Source organism: Nerophis lumbriciformis, linkage group LG10 (assembly GCF_033978685.3).
Source record: "Nerophis lumbriciformis linkage group LG10, RoL_Nlum_v2.1, whole genome shotgun sequence".
Classification (NCBI taxonomy): Eukaryota; Metazoa; Chordata; class Actinopteri; order Syngnathiformes; family Syngnathidae; genus Nerophis; species Nerophis lumbriciformis.
In genome coordinates, this window is record NC_084557.2 from 36,015,528 (window position 1) to 36,040,828 (window position 25,301).

At 40.8% G+C, this 25,301-nt stretch overlaps 1 protein-coding gene across 1 annotated transcript; it reads left to right on the forward strand.

The window, feature by feature from the left end:
• Nucleotides 1-23,735, forward strand: gnb5a (guanine nucleotide binding protein (G protein), beta 5a). Its single transcript, XM_061969697.2, has 11 exons — nt 1-241; nt 704-840; nt 925-966; nt 5,926-6,002; nt 8,482-8,614; nt 15,961-16,104; nt 16,177-16,268; nt 16,374-16,422; nt 22,164-22,260; nt 22,361-22,527; nt 22,602-23,735. The coding sequence occupies exons 1-11, from the start codon at nt 106-108 to the stop codon at nt 22,611-22,613; spliced, it is 1,086 nt and encodes a 361-aa protein (XP_061825681.1). The 5' UTR covers nt 1-105; the 3' UTR covers nt 22,614-23,735.
• Nucleotides 23,736-25,301: the final 1,566 nt, after the last annotated feature.

Below are 25,301 nucleotides of genomic sequence, written 5' to 3' on the forward strand. Positions count from 1 at the left end.
GAGTAGCATCATAGCGCGGTGACGTCACGGGAGCAGCATCAGCTGTTAGCTGGGTGCATTTAAGCCTTTTCGCTGCCCATCGCTGCCCGCACAAAGGACAAATATATGAGATCCCCTCCAATCCCTGACATGGCGACACAGGAGGTTCAGCTCAACGAGACTCTGGCGCATCTCAAGACGGAGTCGGAGTCGCTCAAGTCGAAGCTGGAGGAGGAAAGAGCCAAGCTGCACGACGTCGAGCGTGAGTACGGAAAATGGAGAGGCCTCGTAGCGACGACTAATCACAGCAGATGTTTCAGCTTGGTTTGTTGTTTTTTTTTAAACTCACATCGTCGACAACATGGCGGTTTTTTTAATGCGTGACAATGAATGAACAGGCTCGGGTTTGTTTTTTTGTTGTTGTTTTTTTCTTTTTCTGGTTTGCTTACCCATTTTCTAGCTCAAGGCTTGCATCCATCTGGATGTAGCATCCAAACATCCTCCCTGCTGCATGGCAACAGCTAAGTCAGGAATGCAGACATTTAAACAAGTAGACAGGATGTGGATATGCAAATGAGATGCTTTCACGTGGGGCAAAAAAAAAGAAAAAGATGTATTCATCCATTTGATGCAGGCCCACTGTGGTTTTAATCCTTGTTGCTACACTGGATATTAATCAGGATGGAGATTTAATATCATGCACAATGTGTGTGTGTGTGTGTAGTGCACCAAGTGGCAGAGAAGGTGGAGGGCTTGGGTCAGTTTGTCATGAAGACCCGGAGAACTCTGAAGGGACATGGCAACAAAGTTCTGTGCATGGACTGGTGTAAGGACAAGAGGAGGATTGTCAGCTCCTCACAGGTGAAGAAGGCTCTTTTCCTATCAATCATCTTCGCATGGCAACTATAAGGATAGTGAGTTTTTTTCCCCCCTCTTCACACGCAGGATGGGAAAGTGATCGTGTGGGATGCCTTCACTACCAACAAGGTAAGCTGGTGTTTAGTAGTGATGGCGAGATGATGCCTCAGTGAGTGTGTGGCACACTCAGCAGCTGTATTGACACTGCGCTCACACTGTTAGTGCTTCATTACAATCATCCGCCATCTGATAGATTTAAAAAAAATCACTAAATTTGACCTGCAACTATAATTAATAATTGCATGTTGTTGTTTTTTTTAAACCAATAACTGCGCAGAAAGAAACAAGAGAAGCGCCATTTCTGAGCCAAACACAAAACCCAAAACCAATGAAGTTGGCACCTTCTGTAAATCGTAAATAAAAACAGAATACAATGATTTGCAAAACCTTTTCAACCTATATTCAATTGAATAGACTGCAAAGACAAGATACTCAACGTTCGAACTGGAAAACGTCGTTATTTTTTGCAAATATTAGCTCATTTGGAATTTGATTCCTGCAACATGTTTCAAAAAAGCTGGCACAAGTGGCAAAAAGTGAAGTGAAGTGAATTACATTTATATAGCGCTTTTTCTCAAGTGACTCAAAGCGCTTTACATTGTGAAACCCAATATCTAAGTTACATTTAAACCAGTGTGGGTGGCACTGGGAGCAGGTGGGTAAAGTATCTTGCCCAAGGACACAACGGCAGTGACTAGGATGGCGGAAGCGGGGATCGAACCTGCAACCCTCAAGTTGCTGGCACGGCTGCTCTACCAACCGAACTATACTGCCCTAAAAAGACTGAGAAAGCTGAGGAATGCTCATCAAACACTTAATTGGAACATCCCACAGGTGAGCGGGCTAATTGGGAACAGGTGGGTGCCATGATTGGGTATAAAAGCAGCTTCCGTGAAATGCTCAGTCATTCACAAACAAGGATGGAGCGAGGGTCACCACTTCGTGAACAAATGCGTGAGCAAATTGTTGAACAGTTTAAAAACATTTCTGAACCAGCTATTGCAAGGAATTTGGGGACTTCTCCATCTACGGTCAGTAATATCTTTAAAAGATTCAGAGAATCTGGAGAAATCACTGCACGTAAGCAGCAAGGCTGAAAACCAACATTGAATGCCCGTGACCTTCGATCCCTCAGGCGGTACTGCATCAAAAAGCGACATCAGTGTGTAAAGGATATCACCACATGGGCTCAGGAACACTTAAAAAACCCACTGTCAGTAACTACAGTTCGTCTCTACATCTGTAAGTGCAAGTTAAAACTCTACTATGCAATGTGACAGCCATTGATCAACAACATCCAGAAATGCCGCCGATTTTGCTGGGCCCGAGATCATCTAAGATGGACTGATACAAAGTGGAAAAGTGTTCTTTGGTCTGACGAGTCCACTTTTCAAATTGTTTTTGGAAACTGTGGACGTCGTGTCCTCCGGAACAAAGAGGAAAAGAACCATCCGGATTGTTCTAGGCGCAAAGTTCAAAAGCCAGCATCTGTGATTGTATGGGGGTGTATTAGTGACCAAGACATGGGTAACTTACACATCTGTGAAGGCACCATTAATGCTGAAATGTACATACAGTTTTTGGAGCAACATTTGTTGCCATCCAAGCAATGTTATCATGGACGCCCCTGCTTATTTCAGCAAGACAATGCCAAGCCGCGTGTTACAACAGCGTGGCTTCATAGTAAAAGAGTGCGGGTACTAGACTGGCCTGCCTGTAGTCCAGACCTGTCTCCCATTGAAAATGTGTGGCGCATTATGAAGCATAAAATACGACATTGGAGACCCCGGACTGTTGAACAACTTAAGCTGTACATCAAGCAAGAATGAGAAAGAATTCCACCTGACAAGCTCCAAAAATTGGTCTCCTCAGTTCCCAAACGTTTACAGAGTGTTGTTAAAAGGAAAAGCCATGTAACACAGTGGTGAACATGCCCCTGTGCCAACTTATTTGCAATGTGTTGCTGCCATTAAATTCTAAGTTAACTATTATTTGCAAAAATAATTGCAGTCTATTCAATTGAATATAAGTTGAAAAGGATTTGCAAATCATTGTATCCTGTTTTTATTTATGAATTACACAACGAGCCAACTTCACTGGTTTTGGGTTTTGTATGGTTTAAAATTGTATGTTGTTGTTTTTTATCTAATAACTGCGCAGAAAGAAATAAGAGAAGCGCAACTCTGAGCCATAATAAAGAGAAAAAAATCCTTTACCTTATTTGGCGGATTTTTCCTTTTTTCTTAGTTCCATGTAGATTGGTAACGGCAACGAATCGAAAACCGATGCCAAACGCAGACTTCTCCTAGGGCCGGCCCCTGGCATAAACGCCCTCTGCAGTTGTTTAGGGCCACAACCACTAGAGGGTGGGCACATGATTATGCTCTGCAGGTGTTGGCTTGTTCTACTTTTACTTTGTTTCTGTTAAACTTCTATTCAGCAAAAAGTCAACATGCCCTTTGGAATGGTTTTAGTTTAGTTTAGCAGCAAAGCAGCTGCGTTATTCAAAATCCCGTAGAGATAATTGCTAATTTAGCATCACTTAGCACACTGTTATGGCGACAGATTTACTGCAGTATTTCTAAAACGACCGTACTATTAAACTTTATATTGAAACCAAACTTTTTCCCCAAATATATGTCTACAAAACATTTGTTTTCTATAGACTTAAACTTAGACTTAGACAAACTTTATTGATGAACAAGGGAAATTGTTCCACACAGTAGCTCAGCGAGACTAAAAAGTAAACTAAAAATGTACCATAGTAGCAATATAAAATATAACATATATGTAATATTTACATATTATATATACAGTATATAATATATACTGATATATTATATTAATATATTATATTTTGATATAATATATACAATATATAACAAATCCCAATTACCATGTACAATATTACAGTATATGTAACAGCTGCAGCAAAAAAAAAAAGAAAAGATCAGTATAAAGTAGAGAGCAGATCCAGCAAAAAATACACATTATAAACAAAGAGAGGTAACTAACATAACGTGGTTAACATTTATTAGTTTTTTTTCACTTTTTCAGTCAATGCCGAAGCGGCATTGCAGTTTGAAAGTGGCTTCACTGTTAGGCGATAATGACTTTTATTTTCCCTTATACAAACCCCGTTTCCACATGAGTTGGGAAATTGTGTTAGATGTAAATATAAACGGAATACAATGATTTGCAAATCATTTTCAACCCATATTCAGTTGAATATGCTACAAAGACAACATATTTGATGTTCAAACTGATAAACATTTTTTTTGTTGCAAATAATCATTAACTTTAGAATTTGATGTCAGCAACACGTGACAAAGAAGTTGGGAAAGGTGGCAATAAATACTGATAAAGTTGAGGAATGCTCATCAAACACTTATTTGGAACATCCCACAGGTGTGCAGGCTAATTGGGAACAGGTGGGTGCCATGATTGGATATAAAAACAGCTTCCCAAAAAATGCTCAGTCTTTCACAAGAAAGGATGGGGCGAGGTACACCCCTTTGTCCACAACTGCGTGAGCAAATAGTCAAACAGTTTAAGAACAACGTTTCTCAAAGTGCAATTGCAAGAAATTTAAGGATTTCAACATCTACGGTCCATAATATCATCAAAAGGTTCAGAGAATCTGGAGAAATCACTCCACGTAAGCGGCATGGCCGGAAACCAACATTGAATGACCGTGACCTTCGATCCCTCAGACGGCACTGTATCAAAAACTGACATCAATCTCTAAAGGATATCACCACATGGGCTCAGGAACACTTCAGAAAACCACTGTCACTAAATACAGTTGGTCGCTACATCTGTAACTGCAAGTTAAAGCTCTACTATGCAAAGCGAAAGCCATTTATCAACAACATCCAGAAACTTGCCGCCGGCTTCTCTGGGTCCGAGATCATCTAAGATGGACTCATGCAAAGTGGAAAAGGGTTCTGTGGTCTGACGAGTCCACATTTCAAATTATTTTTGGAAATATTCGACATTGTGTCATCCGGACCAAAGGGGAAGCGAACCATCCAGACTGTTATCGACGAAAAGTTCAAAAGCCAGCATCTGTGATGGTATGGGGGTGCATTAGTGCCCAAGGCATGGGTAACTTACACATCTGTGAAGGCACCATTAATGCTGAAAGGTACATACAGGTTTTGGAACAACACATGCTGCCATCCAAGCGCAGTCTTTTTTATGGACGCCCCTGCTTATTTCAGCCACATTCAGCATGTGTTACAACAGCGTGGCTTCATATCAAAAAGAGTGCAGGTACTTTCCTGGTCCGCCTGCAGTCCAGACCTGTCTCCCATCGAAAATGTGTGGCGCATTATGAAGCGTAAAAAATGACAGCGGAGACCCCGGACTGTTGAACGACTGAAGCTCTACATAAAACAAGAATGGGAAATAATTCCACTTTCAAAGCTTCAACAATTAGTTTCCTCAGTTCCCAATCGTTTATTGAGTGTTGTTAAAAGAAAAGGTGATGTCACACAGTGGTGAACATGCCCTTTCCCAACTACTTTGGCACGTGTTGCAGCCATGAAATTCTAAGTTAATTATTATTTGCAAAAAAAAAAAAAACTTTATGAGTTTGAACATCAAATATCTTGTCTTTGTAGTGCATTCAAATGAATATGGGTTGAAAAGGATTTGCAAATCATTGTATTCCGTTTATATTTACATCTAACACAATTTCCCAACTCATATGGAAACAGGGTTTGTACCTTTCAACCTATTAACTGTTTCTATAACTTTGGGCATTAAACACATGACTATTGAACATAATGGATGGAACTGAATTGTAGTTGTCAGTGTAGTTGCCGTAGCAATTAACAGACTTAAAACATGTGTCTTCTTTAATCTAGTCTTTTATGTTCATTATGTTGGAGACCTGTGCAGTCCTACCATCAAGTCGTGTTCAAGCCGGTTGTTCCCCTTCATTAACATGAATTTGATTAATTTTACAGTACCGAAGCAAACAAAGCACCTTTTGGTTTTATTGTTTGTTTTGATGTTGCTCAGGAGCACGCCGTGACAATGCCTTGCACCTGGGTAATGGCCTGTGCCTACGCCCCGTCTGGCTGCGCTGTAGCTTGTGGGTGAGTGCTGTATAGCTTTTTTTTTTTACCCCCCAATTATGCTGGTTCATTTTTAGTGTGGAATGGTTTCCATGAAACTTTGTGGAGAACACATTCAACATTGATACAAATGCAGCAGGATACAGAAATTAAGTCACAATTGAAGGGGTTAATAAACAGTACAGTTCCAGAAACAGAACGCAGACTGCTAATTAAACTAAACAACAACAAAAACAATACGCTCCACACTTTTTACCCGTCTTGTTTTGTGATCATATTTTCCGAAAATTGATTAAATCCCCCTGCACCAGAATAAGGACGGAACGATTAACTGGTTTTACTATTACTGTCTATGATTAAAAACATTACGGTTAATTAATGGCAAAGGCTCCACTATACTGTATATTACACTCCTCACTCACTGTAAATGCAAAAATTAATTAACTATAGTCATTGTAACTTAATATAGTCAGTGTAAAACACTAACATAATATCAAGTGCTTGTAGAAGAACAGCACTACTGTATTTTTCGGAGTATAAGTCGCACCGGAGTATAAGTCGCACCTGCCGAAAATGCATAATAAAGAAGGAAAAAAACATATATAAGTCGCACTGGAGTATAAGTCGCATTTTTGGGGGGAAATGTATTTGATAAAAACCCAACACCAAGAATAGACATTTGAAAGGCAATTTAAAATAAATAAAGAATAGTGAACAACAGGCTGAATAAGTGTACATTATATGAGGCATAAATAACCAACTGAGAACGTGCCTGGTATGTTAACGTAACAAATTATGGAAAGAGTCATTCAAATAACTATAACATATAGAACATGCTATACATTTACCAAACAATCTGTCACTCCTAATCACTAAATCCCATGAAATCTTTTACGTCTAAGCTCTTACGTGAATGAGCTAAATAATATTATTTGATATTTTACGGTAATGTTTTAATAATTTCACACATAAGTCGCTCGTGAGTATAAGTCGCACCCCCGGCCAAACTAGGAAAAAAACTGCGACTTATAGTCCGAAAAATACGGTATATACCATGGCATATAAATATGTAAATTCCTGTTATTATTACACAACATAAAATAGATGATTAAAAATGAAGTTGATGACAATACTCTTGAGGTTTTTTTACCCACATAAGTAACATTTTCCTCTGGGGATCAATAAAGTAAATTTTAAGTAATCCTATATCATGGATAATGTATTATTAATAATATCATTTTTTACTGTTATTGTAATAATATTTTCAATACTGTTATTTTCGACAGTAATAAAGAACACATCAAAATCTCTAAGGTATGTCTATCTGATTTTATACATTTTTTCTTGTGAAAATAATCAATGCGTAATAATTGTGAATTTGATATTATTAGTCAGACTAAAATCATACAGTTCAAATCTATATTTGTTGCATCTCTACACTAGAATCGTTCCCCTTGGTGTACCAAGCCAATCTAATCCGACTTTATTTGTAGCGCGCTTTTAAAAATAACAAGCGGACCAAAGTGCTTCACACAATAATGAATAAATAACGTAATACAAGTCACAGAAACTAACAAAGACAATAAAATACACCTCAAAAACATCTAAATTAGACTAATGTTTAGACATAAAATGTGGATTAAAATGAGTAACCAAAATAAACCACAATAAAAACAAATATAATTAATAAAAAACTAAGATAAAAACAACTAAAATTAGTAAAAAATAACCTTAAAAAGTGCCAAAGACCAAATAAAAGAGATGGGCTTTAAAAACATTGCCTATTATTCAAAAGCAAATCACACATTATATGATTTGTGTTGTTTATCCAGGCTTGTTGTACAGTTTCTGTTTGAATGACAGCAGGAGTTACAGTGGCACTCTAAACCACGTCGCTGTTGTAATGTACAGTTGATAAACTTGCAAGAAAACAAAAACAATGTATATATGGTAAATGGGTTGTACTTTTTTTAAGGAACTGAAATCGCTTTGACACTATTTCCACATTCACTCAATCACACACACATTCTCACACTGATGGCGGGAGCTGCCATGCAAGGCGCTAACCAGGACCCATCAGGAGCAAGGGTGAAGTGTCTTGCTCAAAGACACGACGGACGTGACTAGGATGGTAGAAGGTGGGGATTAAACCAGTAACCCTCAGATTGCTGGCACATCCACTCTCCCAACTTTGCCACGCCGTCCCTTATACATACCTCAACTCTTTCAATGTTACCAACATTCAAAGATTGTTGTTTATTGGATTTAAAAAATAAATGTATTCATTATTAATTACTGTACCTGGCGGCTGTTATCAGGACAGAGCTCTCTGTCGTTTGTGTTTGTGGGTGTAATCTCTAGAAAGGCCATTTATTGTCATTTACTGCCTGGTTCTCGTCAAAGACCACACTGCTGATTGCAGTGTCAATTTAATCATGTTGCATGTCATTTGGATACATCATTTTCTAATTAATCCGTTTTTTTAATTGCTGTCCTATAGTGGCCTTGACAACAAATGCTCAGTGTATCCTCTCTCCCTGGACAAAAATGAGAACCTGGCTGCGAAGAAGAAGTCGGTGGCCATGCACACCAACTACTTGTCTGCTTGTAGCTTCACCAACTCAGACATGCAGGTGAGATTGTTCACAATATATTTTCAGTTTCAGTTTATTTCGAACATGCATGCGATACAATGTAATGCATCACATATTTCCAGTTGTTTCATTGCAGCACATCCGAAAAGGAGTGAGTTTATTTAATCCTACCCCTTTTCATATCATAGCCATTTTATCCCATTTCCTTGTTCTCTGTAACAGAACAGTGAACACATGATAAATAAATAATAGACCATTATAAGTAAACCATACTTGCCAACCCTCCCGGATTTTCCGGAAGACTCCCGAAATTCAGCGCCTCTCCCGAAAACCTCCCGGGACAAATTTTCTCCCGAAAATCTCCCGAAATTCAGGCGGACCTGAGTGACGTGTCGACAGCCTGTTTTCACGTCCGCTTTCCCACAATATAAACAGTGTGCCTGCCCAATCACGTTATAACTGTAGAATGCTCGAGGGCGAGTTCTTGGTTTCTTATGTGGGTTTATTGTTAGGCAGTTTCATTAAAGTCCTCCCAGCGCGGTAACAACACACAACAACATTAGTCACGTTTTCGTCTACCGTAAAGCAGTTTGTCTGCCGTAAACAGCAATGTTGTGACACTCTTAAACAGGACAATACTGCCATCTACTGTACATGCATATGTGACAATAACATCTACGGCTTTTAGAGAGTGCAGTACACAACTGCGCACACAACAAGGAGACGAAGCAGAATGCATCATCAGAGAGGGTGTTCAGCATGGTTAGAAAAATAGTGACAGAGAATAGAACAAAGATGGACAATTCAACCCTTAACTCAACAATGAGTAGATAAGTGTTATGTGTGTGTATATGTGTAAATAAATGAACACTGAAATTCAAGTATTTATTTTATTTATATATATATATATATATATATATATATATATATATATATATATATATATATATATATATATATATATATATATATATATATATATATGTATATGTGGGGGAAAAAATCACAAGACTATTTCATCTCTACAGGCCTGTTTCATGAGGGGGGTACCCTCAATCGTCAGGAGATTTTAATGGGAGCATTCGCATACCATGGTTTATATAGGGCACAGAGTGGGTGGGTACAGGCTGGCCTAGGGGCGTGGTGATTGGCTCATGTGTTACCTAGGAGATGTTTCCGTCTATGGCGGCATGTTGTTACAATTTCGCTGCGCTTGTTGAGGGATGACAGGTCTGGACGGTAGATAATAAACAGTTTCTCTTTCAAGCATAGGTTGCATCTTTTATTACCACTATTGTAAGGTGTGCTGGATGCAAGCATTTGCCATGTTATTGAATATTCAACATTATTGTCTTTGAGGTCCCAAATGTGTTTGCTGAGTTCTGTGGTATTTCGCAGGTTTTTGTTCCTGAAAGAAGAGATTAAATAGTCTTGTGATTTTTTTCCCCACATATACATATATTGCGCTCTACTACGGTATCGAGCACTATTTTTTGGATAACCTTATTAAGACATATATATATATATATATATATATATATATATATATATATATATATATATATAGCTAGAATTCACTGAAAGTCAAGTATTTCTTATATATATATGAAATACTTGACTTGGTGAATTCTAGCTGTAAATATACTCCTCCCCTATTAACCACGCCCCCAACCACGCCCCCGCCCAGACCACGCCCCCTCCCAACCCCCCACCTCCCGAAATCGGAGGTCTCAAGGTTGGCAAGTATGAAGTAAACAAATATTAAATAGATAAATAATCTTTATCTCTCAAAAAAAAAAAAAGGTTCAAGATGTTCATCATAACTGTTCTTCTGTGTACTTTGAGAACATTTGTAGTTTGGAACAGTCTCTTAAACTGAATCATATTGGTGCTTTGTTTGATTTCTTTGCTTAATCCATTCCATAATTTAATTCCACATACTGATATTGTTAAGGTGTTTGAGCTTCGTGGAGTTCTTTGTGCGTGTACAAGAATGACACTTTCATCGAGTCTGATGATCAACGTCCTCTCACACGAGGAGACTTTATTATTCTTCTTCTTGAACATAACACACAACTGCACTAGAGCGCCCCAAGAGGGGAACATGCGCTATAACAGCCAACCTATACAACAAACCTACACAGAGTAAGAGCGCAGATCAATCTTAACACCCCCACTCGCTATTAGCTCACTGTGTTAAACTAATTTGTAAACAAAATTTCAAGAACATCCCTCACCATCCTGTTTTGCCAAGATTCCTTCTTTTAGTCTTTGTTCTGATGTACCTTTTAGGTATCTGAATACATGTTTCACTGTATTCCAATGTTCCATAGTAGGTTCATTAAAGTGTTGGGATAGTTTACTCACAACAAAGCTTATGTCAGGTCGAGTGCATGTGGATAAGTAAATTAAACTTCCTACTGCTTCTCTGTACTGTCTTGGTTGTTTCAACTTTTCAGCATTTTCTGCGTAATCAAGTTTTGGTTCACAAGGAGTTTCTCTTGGTTTACAATTTTCCATATCAAACCTTTGTAAAACCTTTTTCACATATCTCTCTTGTGACATTTTGACTAGTCCATTTGTTTGTTCAAAGTCTATTCCTAAGAAATGTTTTAGGATTCCCAAATCCTTCATTTTGAATCTCTGAGTTAACATTCTTTTTACATCCTGCATTGATTTTTCACTTGAAGCAGCTAAAATAAGGTCATCTACCCAAATAATAAGTATTACCTTTTGACCATATTTTTCTCTTGTGTACACACAATGATCTGCTTCATTTTGCACAAAGTCATTTTCACATAAATGGGTGTGTAACACTGTATTCCAGTTTCTGCCCGACTGTTTGAGTCCATACAATGATTTGTTCAGTTTACATACCAGTTTTTCACCAGTGTTAGAGTTTTTCTCGTAGCCTTGTGGTTGTTCTAAATAGATTTCACAGTCTATGGGTGCGTGCAGATACGCGGTCTTCACGTCCATCTGATGTAAGATTAGGTCCTCCTGTGCCGCCTTCTGCATGAGAATTCTTACACTTAACATGTCAGCTGTCGGTGAAAACGTCTCTTCGTAATCAGTTCCTACTTTCTGGTCGTATCCTTTGGCAACAAATCTCGCCTTATATTTATTAGATCCATCTGTGTCTGTTTTGAGTGCATAAACCCACTTCGCTTTTAAAGCTCGCTTACCTGGTGGTAAGTCAGTCAACTGGAATGTGTCATTTTCCGCTAGTGAGTTCATCTCCTCATCCATGGCGTTTTTCCAGTGCATTGACTTGGATGATAACACGGCTTCCTGATAAGTTTCTGGAATGTCACAAACTGCTCGATAACAGAAATCAACGCATGTTTGTAATCTGTCCAATGAATCATCAGTCTCAAAATCTTGTAAATAAGCTGGCTTTTGTTTTATCCTGAATGGATTCTTTCTGATTTCTGTTTCGGCATTTGCCGCTGACTGTTCCACATCTTCCTGCTCATTTAAATCCTCAGTTCTGTTTTCAGGTTGAACTCTGTCCTCATCCTTCTGGTCACTGTCACAGACTGCATTGTCTCTGTTGCCAATGTCATGTCCTGCGTATGGCTCCAAAGTTTGTGTCTCTCTCTCTACACTTGTTTTGGTTGCGAATCTCACCAATCTGATCTTTTGGACCTTTTCCATTTCTGGATAATATACAAGGAAGGCTGGGCTGTTTTTATCATATCCTATGAAAATGCCCTGCTCACTTTTGGAGTCTAGTTTTCCTTTTTCTTGTTTGTAACTAAAACATGTAGACCCAAACGTTTGCATTTGTGACACATTTGGTACTTTTCCTGTAAGTAACTCATATGCTGTTTTCTTTGTCCGTCTATTGTAACACCTGTTTCTAACATGAGCTGCTGTTTGAATGGCATAGTTCCACAAATAGTTTGGTAGTTTGCTTTCTATCAGTAAGCATCTAGCCATGTCAAACAGTGTTTGCCATTCTCTCTCTGCTGTGCCATTTTGGTGTGGCGAATAAGGCGCTGACGTCTCATGTCTTATTTTGTTCTTTGTTAGTAACATTTGGAACTCTCTGTTTGTAAACTCAGTGCCGTTGTCTGAACGTATACACTTCACATCTCCATAGGGTGCTACATCTGCTAAGAACTTTTCTGTTGCAGCTACTGCATCACTTTTTGACTTAAGAAAATATACCAATACAGCACCTGAATAGTCATCTGTGAAACATTGTGCGTATTTGTGTCCTTCTATGCTTTTAGTTTTCATTGGCCCTGCTAGGTCTGTATGGATTAACTCCAGGGGTTTATTTGCTTTAGCATCTAGCTCCCTATTTCTCGTTTGGGTAAACTTGCCTTTTGTACATATTTCACACATCTGATTTGGCTTAACAACATTTCCCTTAATTACCATACCTTTGACCACAGTTTGGAGTTTGATTACATCATCATAGTTGCAGTGCCCTAGAATCTCGTGCCATGTTTGTACGTCATGACAAACTTTACACTGATCTTCATTTGCATCAACAGTTGGTAGATAATATAGCTTCTCATTTTCGTTTATGTTAAATCTGTTACCATCTTTAGTGATCATGTGGCTCTCTCCTTTCTTGAAAGTTATGGTTGCTCCTCCGTCGGCTGCTCTTGCCACTGAAAAGATGTTGTGGGGATATGAGGGCATGTACAGAGCATTTCGTAGTTGTGCTCTGTGTTGTCGTCCATCGCTGTCCACTAGATGTATCGTTGCTGTTCCTCTTCCTTGGGCCATTCCACTGCATCTTGTCCCATCAGCTAGTTCCACTGAATGAGTCTCTGGTTGAAAAGTGTTGTCAAAGCTTGTAAAGTTATTTACATCATTTACAATGTGGGATGTCGCTCCTGCATCCACCATAATGCCTTTCATCTTTATTTTGGGTGCTGACTCACTTTCTTCTTGTGCCGCTTTGAAGAGGTAATCATTGGATTGTTCATCCGTAACCTTTCTGACATTGTCTCGTTTACCTTTCTTTTTGCATATGGTTTCTTGGTGTGTGTTGCTCTTACAAAAGTTGCACCACACTTTTCGGATACACATTCTTGCTCTGTGTCCTTTTAATCCACATTTGAAACATGTCAGATCTCCATCTTCACTTCTACTTTGAGTGCTGCTGGTGTACTTCTTCTGGATATTATTTCTATCTTGTTTTGTGAACGTTTTCATCACATTGTCTGTTGGCTCAGCAGTACTAATTTTCTCTGACTCTTCGTAAATACGTAATCTTCTTTTGAAATCTGTAAATGTCACATTGTCTTCATTTTGCGTTACATGTACAGCTAATGGCTTGTAAGAGTCAGGTAGGCCTCCAAGAATCATGGCTATGATCAGACTATCACTGAGAGTCTCACCGGCATCACGAAGTGCTGTAATCAGGTTTTCTGCTCTGATGATGTAGTCCGTAGTTGACTCTCTGTCTGCGTTCCGTAGTTTTGTCAAGGACGTGTACAGGTTGATTATTCGTGGCTTGCTTTTTCCTGAGTAATGGTCCCTCAGTATTTTCAGTGCTTTCCTGCCATCGTATGCAGCATCATGTCTTATTAAAGACAAGCTTTTATCATCGATCAACCTGATGAGCTCTGCATAGCAGTCTGGATTCTTTATTCTGTCCGCTGCTGCTTGCTCTTCTCCTACTGGTTCATTTAGAACAGTGTCTTTCAACTTTAAAATATGTAAGTGTCCCAAAAATCTTGCTTCCCAAAGGTCATACTTGCTTTCGGATCCATCAAAGTACAGTTGCGGGGATACTGCTCCAGTAGTACGAGCCGCCATATTTGTTTAAGCTCCGCACTTTAGCACTATGCTATGCTAATTAGCTCAAACTTTACCGCGGTTACTTCTTCTTCGAGGGTACACGCTACTTTATTGGCTAAAGTCACTTTTATGCTCCGTGTAATACTTCACGTTTGCAATACCTTTATCCTTGGTCAAGCAGTTCTCCTCTGTTAGCTCAAGTCCACACCTGCAAACTTTCTTGGCTTCTCTGTCCGTGCGTCGACTCAACGCTACCTGGCCTTGTTTGCTTGAGTTGGCTGGAATCTCTGGGGTTCCTGGGCACCATAACCTGTTAAGGTGTTTGAGCTTCGTGGAGTTCTTTGGGCGTGCACAAGAATGACACTTTCATCGAGTCTGATGATCAACGTCCTCTCGCACGAGGATACTTTTTTATTCTTCTTCTTGAACATAACACACAACTGCACTGGAGCGCCCCAAGAGGGGAACATGCGCTATAACAGCCAACCTATACAACAAACCTACACAGAGTAAGAGCGCAGATCAATCTTAACAGATATGCTAAAGGTTTTAAGTGTTGTACGAGCATAAAAATGTTTTAAATTAGATTTTCTTATAAGGTTATATTTCTCCTCTTTTGTTGAGAAGAATTGTTGTACATTCTTGGGTAGCAGGTTATAGTTTGCTTTGTACATCATTTGAGCTGTTTGCAAATGCACCAAATCGTTGAATTTCAATATTTTTGATTCAATAAAACATTATGTATTATTCTAATTGATCTTTTTTGTAACACCGTTAGTGAATGAGGCGTACATTTGTAGTTGTTTACCCATATTTCTACACAATAACTCAGATATGGTAATATTAACGAGCAGTAAAGGATATGAAGTGATTTTTAGTCTAGAACATGTTTTGCTTTATTTATTATTGACGTGTTTCTTGCTACTTTATGTTGTGTATTTTTTACATGAGGTTTCCAGTTCATTTTATCATCTATTATTACACCCAAAAATGTGTTTTCTTTTACCCTTTCAATGTCTACTCCGTCTGTTTGTATTTGTGTTTGACTTTCTCTTCTACTGTTACCAAATAAGCATTATTTTAGTTTTACTGAGATTCTAAGATAGTCTGTTTTTGTCAAACCATCTTTTTAATTTATTAATTTCTTCTGTCATTATTGGTATTAGCTTTTGTGTGTTCTCTCCTGAACAAAATACAGTTGTATCATCTGCAAATAATACTAACTTTAAGTCCTTTGTAACTTTACAAATGTCGTTTATATAGAGATTGAACAAATTTGGTCCAAGTATTGAAGTGTGTTCTCCTATCTTCACATATTGCTTCCTGTTGGTTAAGTAGCTTCTTACCCAGCTCAAGACCAACCCTCTGATTCCATACCATTCTAATGTGTTTATTAACCCAACCTGTAAATATATTTATGACAGCCTTACTTTTACAATCTGCAACACTTCTGTTCAACATGTGTGTCATTGTTAATAATAAGATACTGCCTTTGGTGCTTAACTATTCATCACACAGCCAATCACGTTTCAAGTCCTGGTCACATGATGTTTCACGGCCCATTCATAGAACTTCTAACTAACTCCCGGTGTTATTCTCCGCTGTCTGTCTGTGGTCTAAAGATCCTGACTTCCAGCGGTGACGGCACATGTGCATTATGGGATGTGGAGAGCGGGCAGTTGTTGCAGAGTTTCCATGGACACGCGGCAGATGTGTTGTGCCTCGACCTGGCCCCCTCTGAGACTGGAAACACGTTTGTGTCAGGAGTGAGGGCGCATTTTATTGCACGCAACTCATCATTTATGAACCCTTTTAAAGTGTCATCTGTGTCGCTGCAGGGCTGCGATAAGAAGGCCAACGTGTGGGACATGCGTTCAGGACAGTGCATTCAGTCATTTGAAACTCATGAGTCTGACATCAATAGTGTACGGTAAGTCATAAACTTATTGCAAGTGCTAGTCATTAATTTTAAAAAAAATTTACAGATATATAAATATATATTTTTAATATTAGTGCTCTTTCTGTCTTAAAACAGTTATTATCCCAGTGGAGATGCATTTGCGTCTGGTTCAGATGATGCCACAGTAAGTATGAAAGTATTGTTGCTGAATTAATCCTAGGAACATTGTACAGGCTCTGCCTTTGGATAAGGCTTATGATACAGTCATTTATATTTTATGACATTTTCACTTCCGATACAATACCGATGTTAATCCGATACTATATCTGCAGGAATCATAGTACATACATTTATTATTTTGCAGTGTCAAATGTTAGAAAAAGGTTTGCTCAAGTACAAAACTCAAAATCGGTGAAGTTGGCACGATGTGTAAATCGTGAATGTCCGGAGGACAATGGGAGACAGGTCTGGACTACAGGCAGGCCAGTCTAGTACCCGCACTCCTTTACTGTGATGTAACACGTGGCTTGGCATTGTCTTGCTGAAATAAGCAGGGGTGTCCATGGTAACGTTGCTTGGATGGCAACATATGTTGCTCCAAAACCTGTATGTACCTTTCAGCATTAATGGTGTCTTCACAGATGTGTAAGTTACCCATGTCTTGGGCACTAATACACCCCCATACCATCACAGATGCTGGCTTTTCAACTTTGCGCCTATAACAATCCGGATGGTTCTTTTCCTCTTTGGTCCGGAGGACACAACGTCCACAGTTTCCAAAAACAATTTGAAATGTGGACTCGTCAGACCACAGAACACTTTTCCACTTTGCATCAGTCCATCTTAGATGGGCTCTGGCCCAGCGAAGCCGGCAGCGTTTCTGGGTGTTGTTGATAAATTATAGTTAAATATAAAGCTGTATAAATTATACCACAGATTTACAGATTAATAAACTGTCAATTCAATTAATTACACATATATTTATTGTTGCACTTTGGATTAAATGATGATGATATATAAATACAATTTATAATTTTACCTTCTATCCTTACCTAGTTTTACAAGCCCATCCATCCATCCATTTTCTACCGCTTATTCCCTTATATGATAATTTATATTGTTTATACTTAACTGTAAAGCTGTATAAATATTAAGAATTATTCAACTTGACATAGAATTAAATATTACAGCTTAATACAGATCACTTAATTACACATATATGTATTGTTACACTTTGTAGTATTGGCCACTAAAGAAGACCAAATCAATTGGATTGTGCAATTCAGTATTGTTGCCACTGATTGGCTCAGCCTCAGGTAGCATGACTATATTGGATTTAAAGAGTGTAGAGGTGACTAAAAGGGTGATATTTCATGTCTCGATGGCTCTCGTAATGTTAAAAATATATATTTAACCTATATTGAACCTAAACAGGTTTGTTATGTTCTAGCTATGAAAAAGAATAATTCATAAATCCGACTTTGCGAAAATTAATTTATCACAGTCATGTCTAGAACTCCTCTCTGAGCTGCCACCTTAACTTGGTAGAGGAGTTTGCGTGTCCCAATGATCCTAGGAGCTATGTTGTCCGGGGGCTTTATGCCCCCTGGTAGGGTCTCCCAAGACAAACTGGTCCTAGGTGAGGGATCAGACAAAGAGCGGCTCGAAGACCTCCATGAATAATAAAAAACAAGGACCCAGATTTCCCTCGCCCGGACGCGGGTCACCGGGGCCCCCCTCTGGAGCCAGGCCCGGAGGTGGGGCACGATGGCGAGCGCCTGGTGGCCGGGCCTGTCCCCATGGGGCCCGGCCGGGCACAGCCCGAAGAGGCAACGTGGGTCCCCCCTCCAATGGGCTCACCACCCATAGCAGGGGTCATAGAGGTCGGGTGCGATGTGAGCTGGGCGGCAGCCGAAGGCAGGGCACTTGGCGGTCCGATCCTCGGCTACAGAAGCTAGCTCTTGGGACGTGGAACGTCACCTCGCTGGGGGGGAAGGAGCCTGAGCTAGTGCGCGAAGTGGAGAAGTTCCGGCTAGATATAGTCGGACTCACTTCGACGCACAGCAAGGGCTCTGGAACCAGTTCTCTCGAGAGGGGCTGGACTCTCTTCCACTCTGGCGTTGCCGGCAGTGAGAGGCGACGGGCTGGGGTGGCAATTCTTGTTTCCCCCCGGCTCAGAGCCTGTACGTTGGAGTTCAACCCGGTGGACGAGAGGGTAGCTTCCCTCCGCTTTCGGGTGGGGGGACGGGTCCTGACTGTGGTTTGCGCTTACGCGCCAAACCGCAGCTCAGAGTACCCACCCTTTTTGGATTCACTCAAGGGAGTACTTGAGAGTGCTCCCCCGGGTGATTCCCTCGTGCTACTGGGGGACTTCAATGCTCATGTTGGCAACGACAGTGAAACCTGGAGAGGCGTGATTGGGAAGAATGGCTGCCCGGATCTGAACCCGAGCGGTGTTTTGTTATTGGACTTTTGTGCCCGTCACAGATTGTCCATAACGAACACCATGTTCAAACATAAGGGTGTCCATATGTGCACTTGGCACCAGGACACCCTAGGCCGCAGTTCCATGATCGACTTTGTAGTTGTGTCATCGGATTTGCGGCCTCATGTTTTGGACACTCGGGTGAAGAGAGGGGCGGAGCTTTCTACCGATCACCACCTGGTGGTGAGTTGGCTGCGATGGTGGGGGAGGATGCCGGACAGACCTGGCAGGCCCAAACGCATTGTGAGGGTTTGCTGGGAACGTCTGGCAGAGTCTCCTGTCAGAGAGAGTTTCAATTCCCACCTCCGGAAGAACTTTGAACATGTCACGAGGGAGGTGCTGGACATTGAGTCCGAATGGACCATGTTCCGCGCCTCTATTGTCGAGGCGGCTGATTGGAGCTGTGGCCGCAAGGTAGTTGGTGCTTGTCGTGGCGGTAATCCTAGAACCCGTTGGTGGACACCGGCGGTGAGGGATGCCGTCAAGCTGAAGAAGGAGTCCTATCGGGTTCTTTTGGCTCATAGGACTCCTGAGGCAGCGGACAGGTACCGACAGGCCAAGCGGTGTGCGGCTTCAGCGGTCACAGAGGCAAAAACTCGGACATGAGAGGAGTTCGGGGAAGCCATGGAAAACGACTTCCGGACGGCTTCGAAGCAATTCTGGACCACCATCCGCCGCCTCAGGAAGGGGAAGCAGTGCACTATCAACACCGTGTATGGCGGGGATGGTGTTCTGCTGACCTCGACTGCGGATGTTGTGGATCGGTGGAGGGAATACTTCGAAGACCTCCTCAATCCCACCAACACGTTTTCTTATGAGGAAGCAGTGCCTGGGGAGTCTGTGGTGGGCTCTCCTATTTCTGGGGCTGAGGTTGCTGAGATAGTTAAAAAGCTCCTCGGTGGCAAGGCCCCAGGGGTAGATGAGATCCGCCCGGAGTTCCTTAAGGCTCTGGATGCTGTGGGGCTGTCTTGGTTGACAAGACTCTGCAGCATCGCGTGGACATCGGGGGCGGTACCTCTGGATTGGCAGACCGGGGTGGTGGTTCCTCTCTTTAAGAAGGGGAACCGGAGGGTGTGCTCTAACTATCGTGGGATCACACTCCTCAGCCTTCCCGGTAAGGTCTATTCAGGTGTACTGGAGAGGAGGCTACGCCGGATAGTCGAACCTCGGATTCAGGAGGAACAGTGTGGTTTTCGTCCTGGTCGTGGAACTGTGGACCAGCTCTATACTCTCGGCAGGGTCCTTGAGGGTGCATGGGAGTTTGCCCAACCAGTCTACATGTGTTTTGTGGACTTGGAGAAGGCATTCGACCGTGTCCCTCGGGAAGTCCTGTGGGGAGTGCTCAGAGAGTATGGGGTATCGGACTGTCTGATTGTGGCAGTCCGCTCCCTGTATGCTCAGTGCCAGAGCTTGGTCCGCATTGCCGGCAGTAAGTCGGACACGTTTCCAGTGAGGGTTGGACTCCGCCAAGGCTGCCCTTTGTCACCGATTCTGTTCATAACTTTTATGGACAGACTTTCTAGGCGCAGTCAAGGCGTTGAGGGGATCTGGTTTGGTGGCTGCAGGATTAGGTCTCTGCTTTTTGCAGATGATGTGGTCCTGATGGCTTCATCTGGCCAGGATCTTCAGCTCTCACTGGATTGGTTCGCAGCCGAGTGTGAAGCGACCGGGATGAGAATCAGCACCTCCAAGTCCGAGTCCATGGTTCTCGCCCGGAAAAGGGTGGAGTGCCATCTCCGGGTTGGGGAGGAGATCTTACCCCAAGTGGAGGAGTTCAAGTACCTCGGAGTCTTGTTCACGAGTGGGGGAAGAGTGGATCGTGAGATCGACAGGCGGATCGGTGCGGCGTCTTCAGTAATGCGGACGCTGTATCGATCCGTTGTGGTGAAGAAGGAGCTGAGCCGGAAGGCAAAGCTCTCAATTTACCGGTCGATCTACGTTCCCATCCTCACCTATGGTCATGAGCTTTGGGTTATGACCGAAAGGACAAGATCACGGGTACAAGCGGCCGAAATGAGTTTCCTCCGCCGGGTGGCGGGGCTCTCCCTTAGAGATAGGGTGAGAAGCTCTGCCATCCGGGGGGAGCTCAAAGTAAAGCCGCTGCTCCTCCACATCGAGAGGAGCCAGATGAAGTGGTTCGGGCATCTGGTCAGGATGCCACCCGAACGCCTCCCGAGGGAGGTGTTTAGGGCACGTCCGACCGGTAGGAGGCCGCGGGGAAGACCCAGGACACGTTGGGAAGACTATGTCTCCCGGCTGGCCTGGGAACGCCTCGGGGTCCCACAGGAAGAGCTGGACGAAGTGGCTGGGGAGAGGGAAGTCTGGGCTTCCCTGCTTAGGCTGCTGCCCCCGCGACCCGACCTCGGATAAGCGGAAGAAGATGGATGGATGGATGGATGTCTAGAACTAATTAACAGCAATAAACAACGGACAACTGTAGTAAGTGTACAACTTTTTTTTTTTCTTCATTTCATTTAAAATTAACTTGAATGTATGACATTTATTGTATCAAATTTTATTTACTGTTGAGTTGAGTTTGAGTTTGAGTTTGAGTTTATTTCGAACATGCATGTATATAACATGATACATCACAATTTCCAGTTTCTCTTTTCAACATGTTTGAAAAGGAGTAGGAAGAAGCAAGAGTTTATTTAATCCTACCCCTTTTCTTTTACATAACAGTTGCTAAAACTTTTGTTCACTTCCTGTTCTCAATTTATTCACAATATACTCCATAAGTACTCACAATGAAAATAAATACATAAATAATAATTGGTGAAGTAAGTTATAGTTCATATGATGAGATAAGTAAGATTGTGTGAGAATGTTTTGAGAATGAAAGATAAATGGATGAAATACATTCAGAATGTTTATCATAGTTCTTCTTCTTGGTACTTTGTAAACACTTATATTAGTACATTGTTTGATTGCTTTGCTTAATCCATTCCATAATTTAATTCCACATACAGATATACTGAAGGTCTTAAGTGTTGTACGTGCGTACAAATGTTTTTAAATTACATTTTTCTCTAAGATTATATTTATCCTAATAATATTTAATAATATATAATATTATAATAATAATATTTTAATATTTTTTTTTTAGATTTTAGAACCAAAACAATTAAAACATCCCCCAAAAATCTGTAAAATGGTGAAGCCGCAATATTTGACGGACAATGTGGTGACGACTATACATCGTTTTGCATTCTTAATGAATTTTTTTAATCAAATATGTTATTAATCAATAACATTTGTAATTATGTTTTGTTTATGATACTTTTTGACACTTTTAACATGTCCAACACAGTCTTAAGTATTTTCTTCTAGGCGCCCGTTGATGAATGATTACGTCAACATCCATCCTCCATCCTCCACATTTGCTATTGTATAAGAGACATTTTATTTATTCCATGATTAATACGTAACTTTTGTCCCAGTGCCGCCTGTATGACTTAAGAGCAGACCGAGAAGTAGCTATCTATTCCAAAGAGAGCATCATTTTTGGAGTGTCCAGCGTTGATTTCTCTCTCAGTGGTAAGATTTCTTTTTTTTTTTTTTAACTCCCATCAATAATATTTTTCTGTCTATGGTAGAAAGGTAAATTCTTCTTGAATGTGTGTGTGTGTGTCTCAAGGACGGCTCCTTTTCGGCGGCTACAACGACTACACCATTAATGTTTGGGATGTACTCAAAGGAACACGGGTGTCAATTCTGTTCGGACATGAGAACCGTGTCAGCACATTGCGGGTGTCCCCCGATGGGACGGCCTTCTGCACAGGCTCTTGGGACCACACCCTTCGAGTAAGACATGGATTCTTCCAAAGGCGTTTGTGTTGATATTTTTTCCACTAACCTTTTAGTGTTTTTGCTTTCAGATTTGGGCTTAAAGAAGCAGCGCACAGATGATTCATGTCCAACACAAATACCTTCTGTTTGCTACCATACATAACAGAAATGGACTCTAAGTTTGTGGTTGTACATATCAAAAGCATTGTTTGTACTTCGGCTGTGTTTCATTTGTGCACTTCCATATTTACACTTCAGAATACTTAGCAGAAATGTAATATGTATCACTTTTTTAATTGTGCATTGCGACCACTCAGGTTGGTCCCTGCCCTTCCACTACGTAGCCAAGATGGCCATCATTAAGGGTAGTTACGCTGCGTCAGTGCACACTCGTTTCTTTGAGCCGTGTTAAGTGCAACATCCAACCATGTTTATGCACTTAAAATGCTAAGTGTAAGTATGGAAGTGTATGAGAAGAAACAAAGCCTTAGTCTCAGAGCCAGGTTAGATGAACATATCACTGAAATCAATGAGGCCTATTGAGGTGTTTCCTAGTACACAATGATTGGACTTAAAACTGCACAGCATAATAATAATTTAAAATGTCAAATTTGATGAAAAAAACACTTGTAGTGAATAGCCTTCTAGGATAGAAGTGACACAAAGTGATGTGTTGTATTCGCCGCGTTAAGGCCGATATTATGAATTTGTTTTGCACGAAAACGGCTTGTAGTGTATTGAAAGAAAGTGAAAGATGAAATCAAATAGATCGGTGTCATGAATATATATTCACGTGCAAGCAAGCAAATTGATGTCTATGACCTGCTCCCACGACAGGCGCTCAACTGCCAATATTGTATTAAAGCACATTAAAATTAAAATGATGTAATAGGATGTACATGTTTTCTTTTTTTCATCTTTATGACTTTTATTTGCCATGTTTTTTTCATTCATGAAAAGCACTAAATGCCGAGTGTGCATAATGAATACAGACACCCTGTGAGTATATGTGGTACACACTATGTACACGCTGATAGAATGTACTTCTTCTCATGCGGTTGTCTGGTGGCTGTAATTTCATATTTACTGATTATTGGATTGTAGTTTAGTGTACAGTTATACAATTGTCTGTTTATCTGATATTATCGACATAATAAACTGCGTTTGAATATCACATTGGTCTATCACTTTTACACGTTTGCTCACTAAGAAATGAGACGCTCCTCTCACTGTCGGGATGTACAGTTGTTGTAAAGAACATAATGTCATGGCTGTCTTGAGTTTCCAATCATTTCTACAACTCTTATTTTTTTGTGATAGAGTGATTGGAGCACATATTTGTTGGTCACAAAAAACATTCATGAAGTTTGGTTCTTTTATGAATTTATTATGGGTCTACTGAAAATGTGACCAAATCTGCTGGGTCAAAAGTATACAAACAGCAATGTTAATATTTGGTTACATGTTCCTTGGCAAGTTTCACTGCAATAAGGCGCTTTTGGTAGCCATCCACAAGCTTCTGGCAAGCTTCTGGTTGAACTGTTGACCACTCCTCTTGACAAAATTGGTGCAGTTCCGCTAAATTTGTTGGTTTTCTGACATGGACTTGTTTCTTCAGCATTGTCCACATTCTAAAACCTTCATTCTCGCCTGATTTAGCCATTCCTTTACCACTTTTGACGTGTGTTTGGGGTCATTGTCCTGTTGGAACACCCAACTGCGCCCAAGACCTAACCTCCGGGCTGATGATTTTAGGTTGTCCTGAAGAATTTGGAGGTAATCCTCCTTTTTCATTGTCCCATTTACTCTCTGTAAAGCACCAGTTCCATTGGCAGCAAAACAGGCCCAGAGCATAATACTACCACCACCATGCTTGACGGTAGGTGTGGTGTTCCTGGGATTAAAGGCCTCACCTTTTCTCCTCCAAACATATTACTGGGTATTGTGGCCAAACAGCTCAATTTTTGTTTAATCTGACCACAGATTTTTTCTCCAGAAGGTCTTATCTTTGTCCATGTGATGTTAGATGAAACAAAAATTGAGGAGAAAAGGTGAGGCCTTTAATCCCAGGAACACCAGGCCCACCGTCAAGCATGGTGGTGGTAGTATTATGCTCTGGGCCTGTTTTGCTGCCAATGGAACTGGTGCTTTACAGAGAGTAAATGTGACAATGAAAAAGGAGGATTACCTTCAAATTCTTCAGGACAACCTAAAATCATCAACCCGGAGGTTGGGTCTTTGGTGCAGTTGGGTGTTCCAACAGGACGATGACCCCAAACACAGGTCAAAAGTGGTAAAGGAATGGCTAAATCAGGCTAGAATTTTTTTTAGAATGGCTTTCCCAAAGTTCTGACTTAAACGTGTGGACAATGCTGAAGAAACAAGTCCATGTCAGGAAACCAACAAATTTAGCTGAACTGCACCAATTTTGTCAAGAGGAGTGGTCAAAAACTCAACCAGAAGCTTGCCAGAAGCTTGTGGATGGCTACCAAAAGCGCCTTATTGCAGTGAAACTTGCCAAGGGACATGTAACCAAATATTAACATTGCTGTATGTATAATTTTGACCCAGCAGATTTGTTCACATTTTCAGTAGACCCATAATAAATTCATAAAAGAACCAAACTTCATCAATGTTTTTCTGACCAACAAGTATGTGCTCCAATCACTCTATCACAAAAAAATAAGCGTTGTAGAAAGTATTGGAAACTCGAGACAGCCATGACATTATGTTCTTTACAAGTGTATGTAAACTTTTGAACACGACTGTGTGTTGTCAATAAAGTTGTA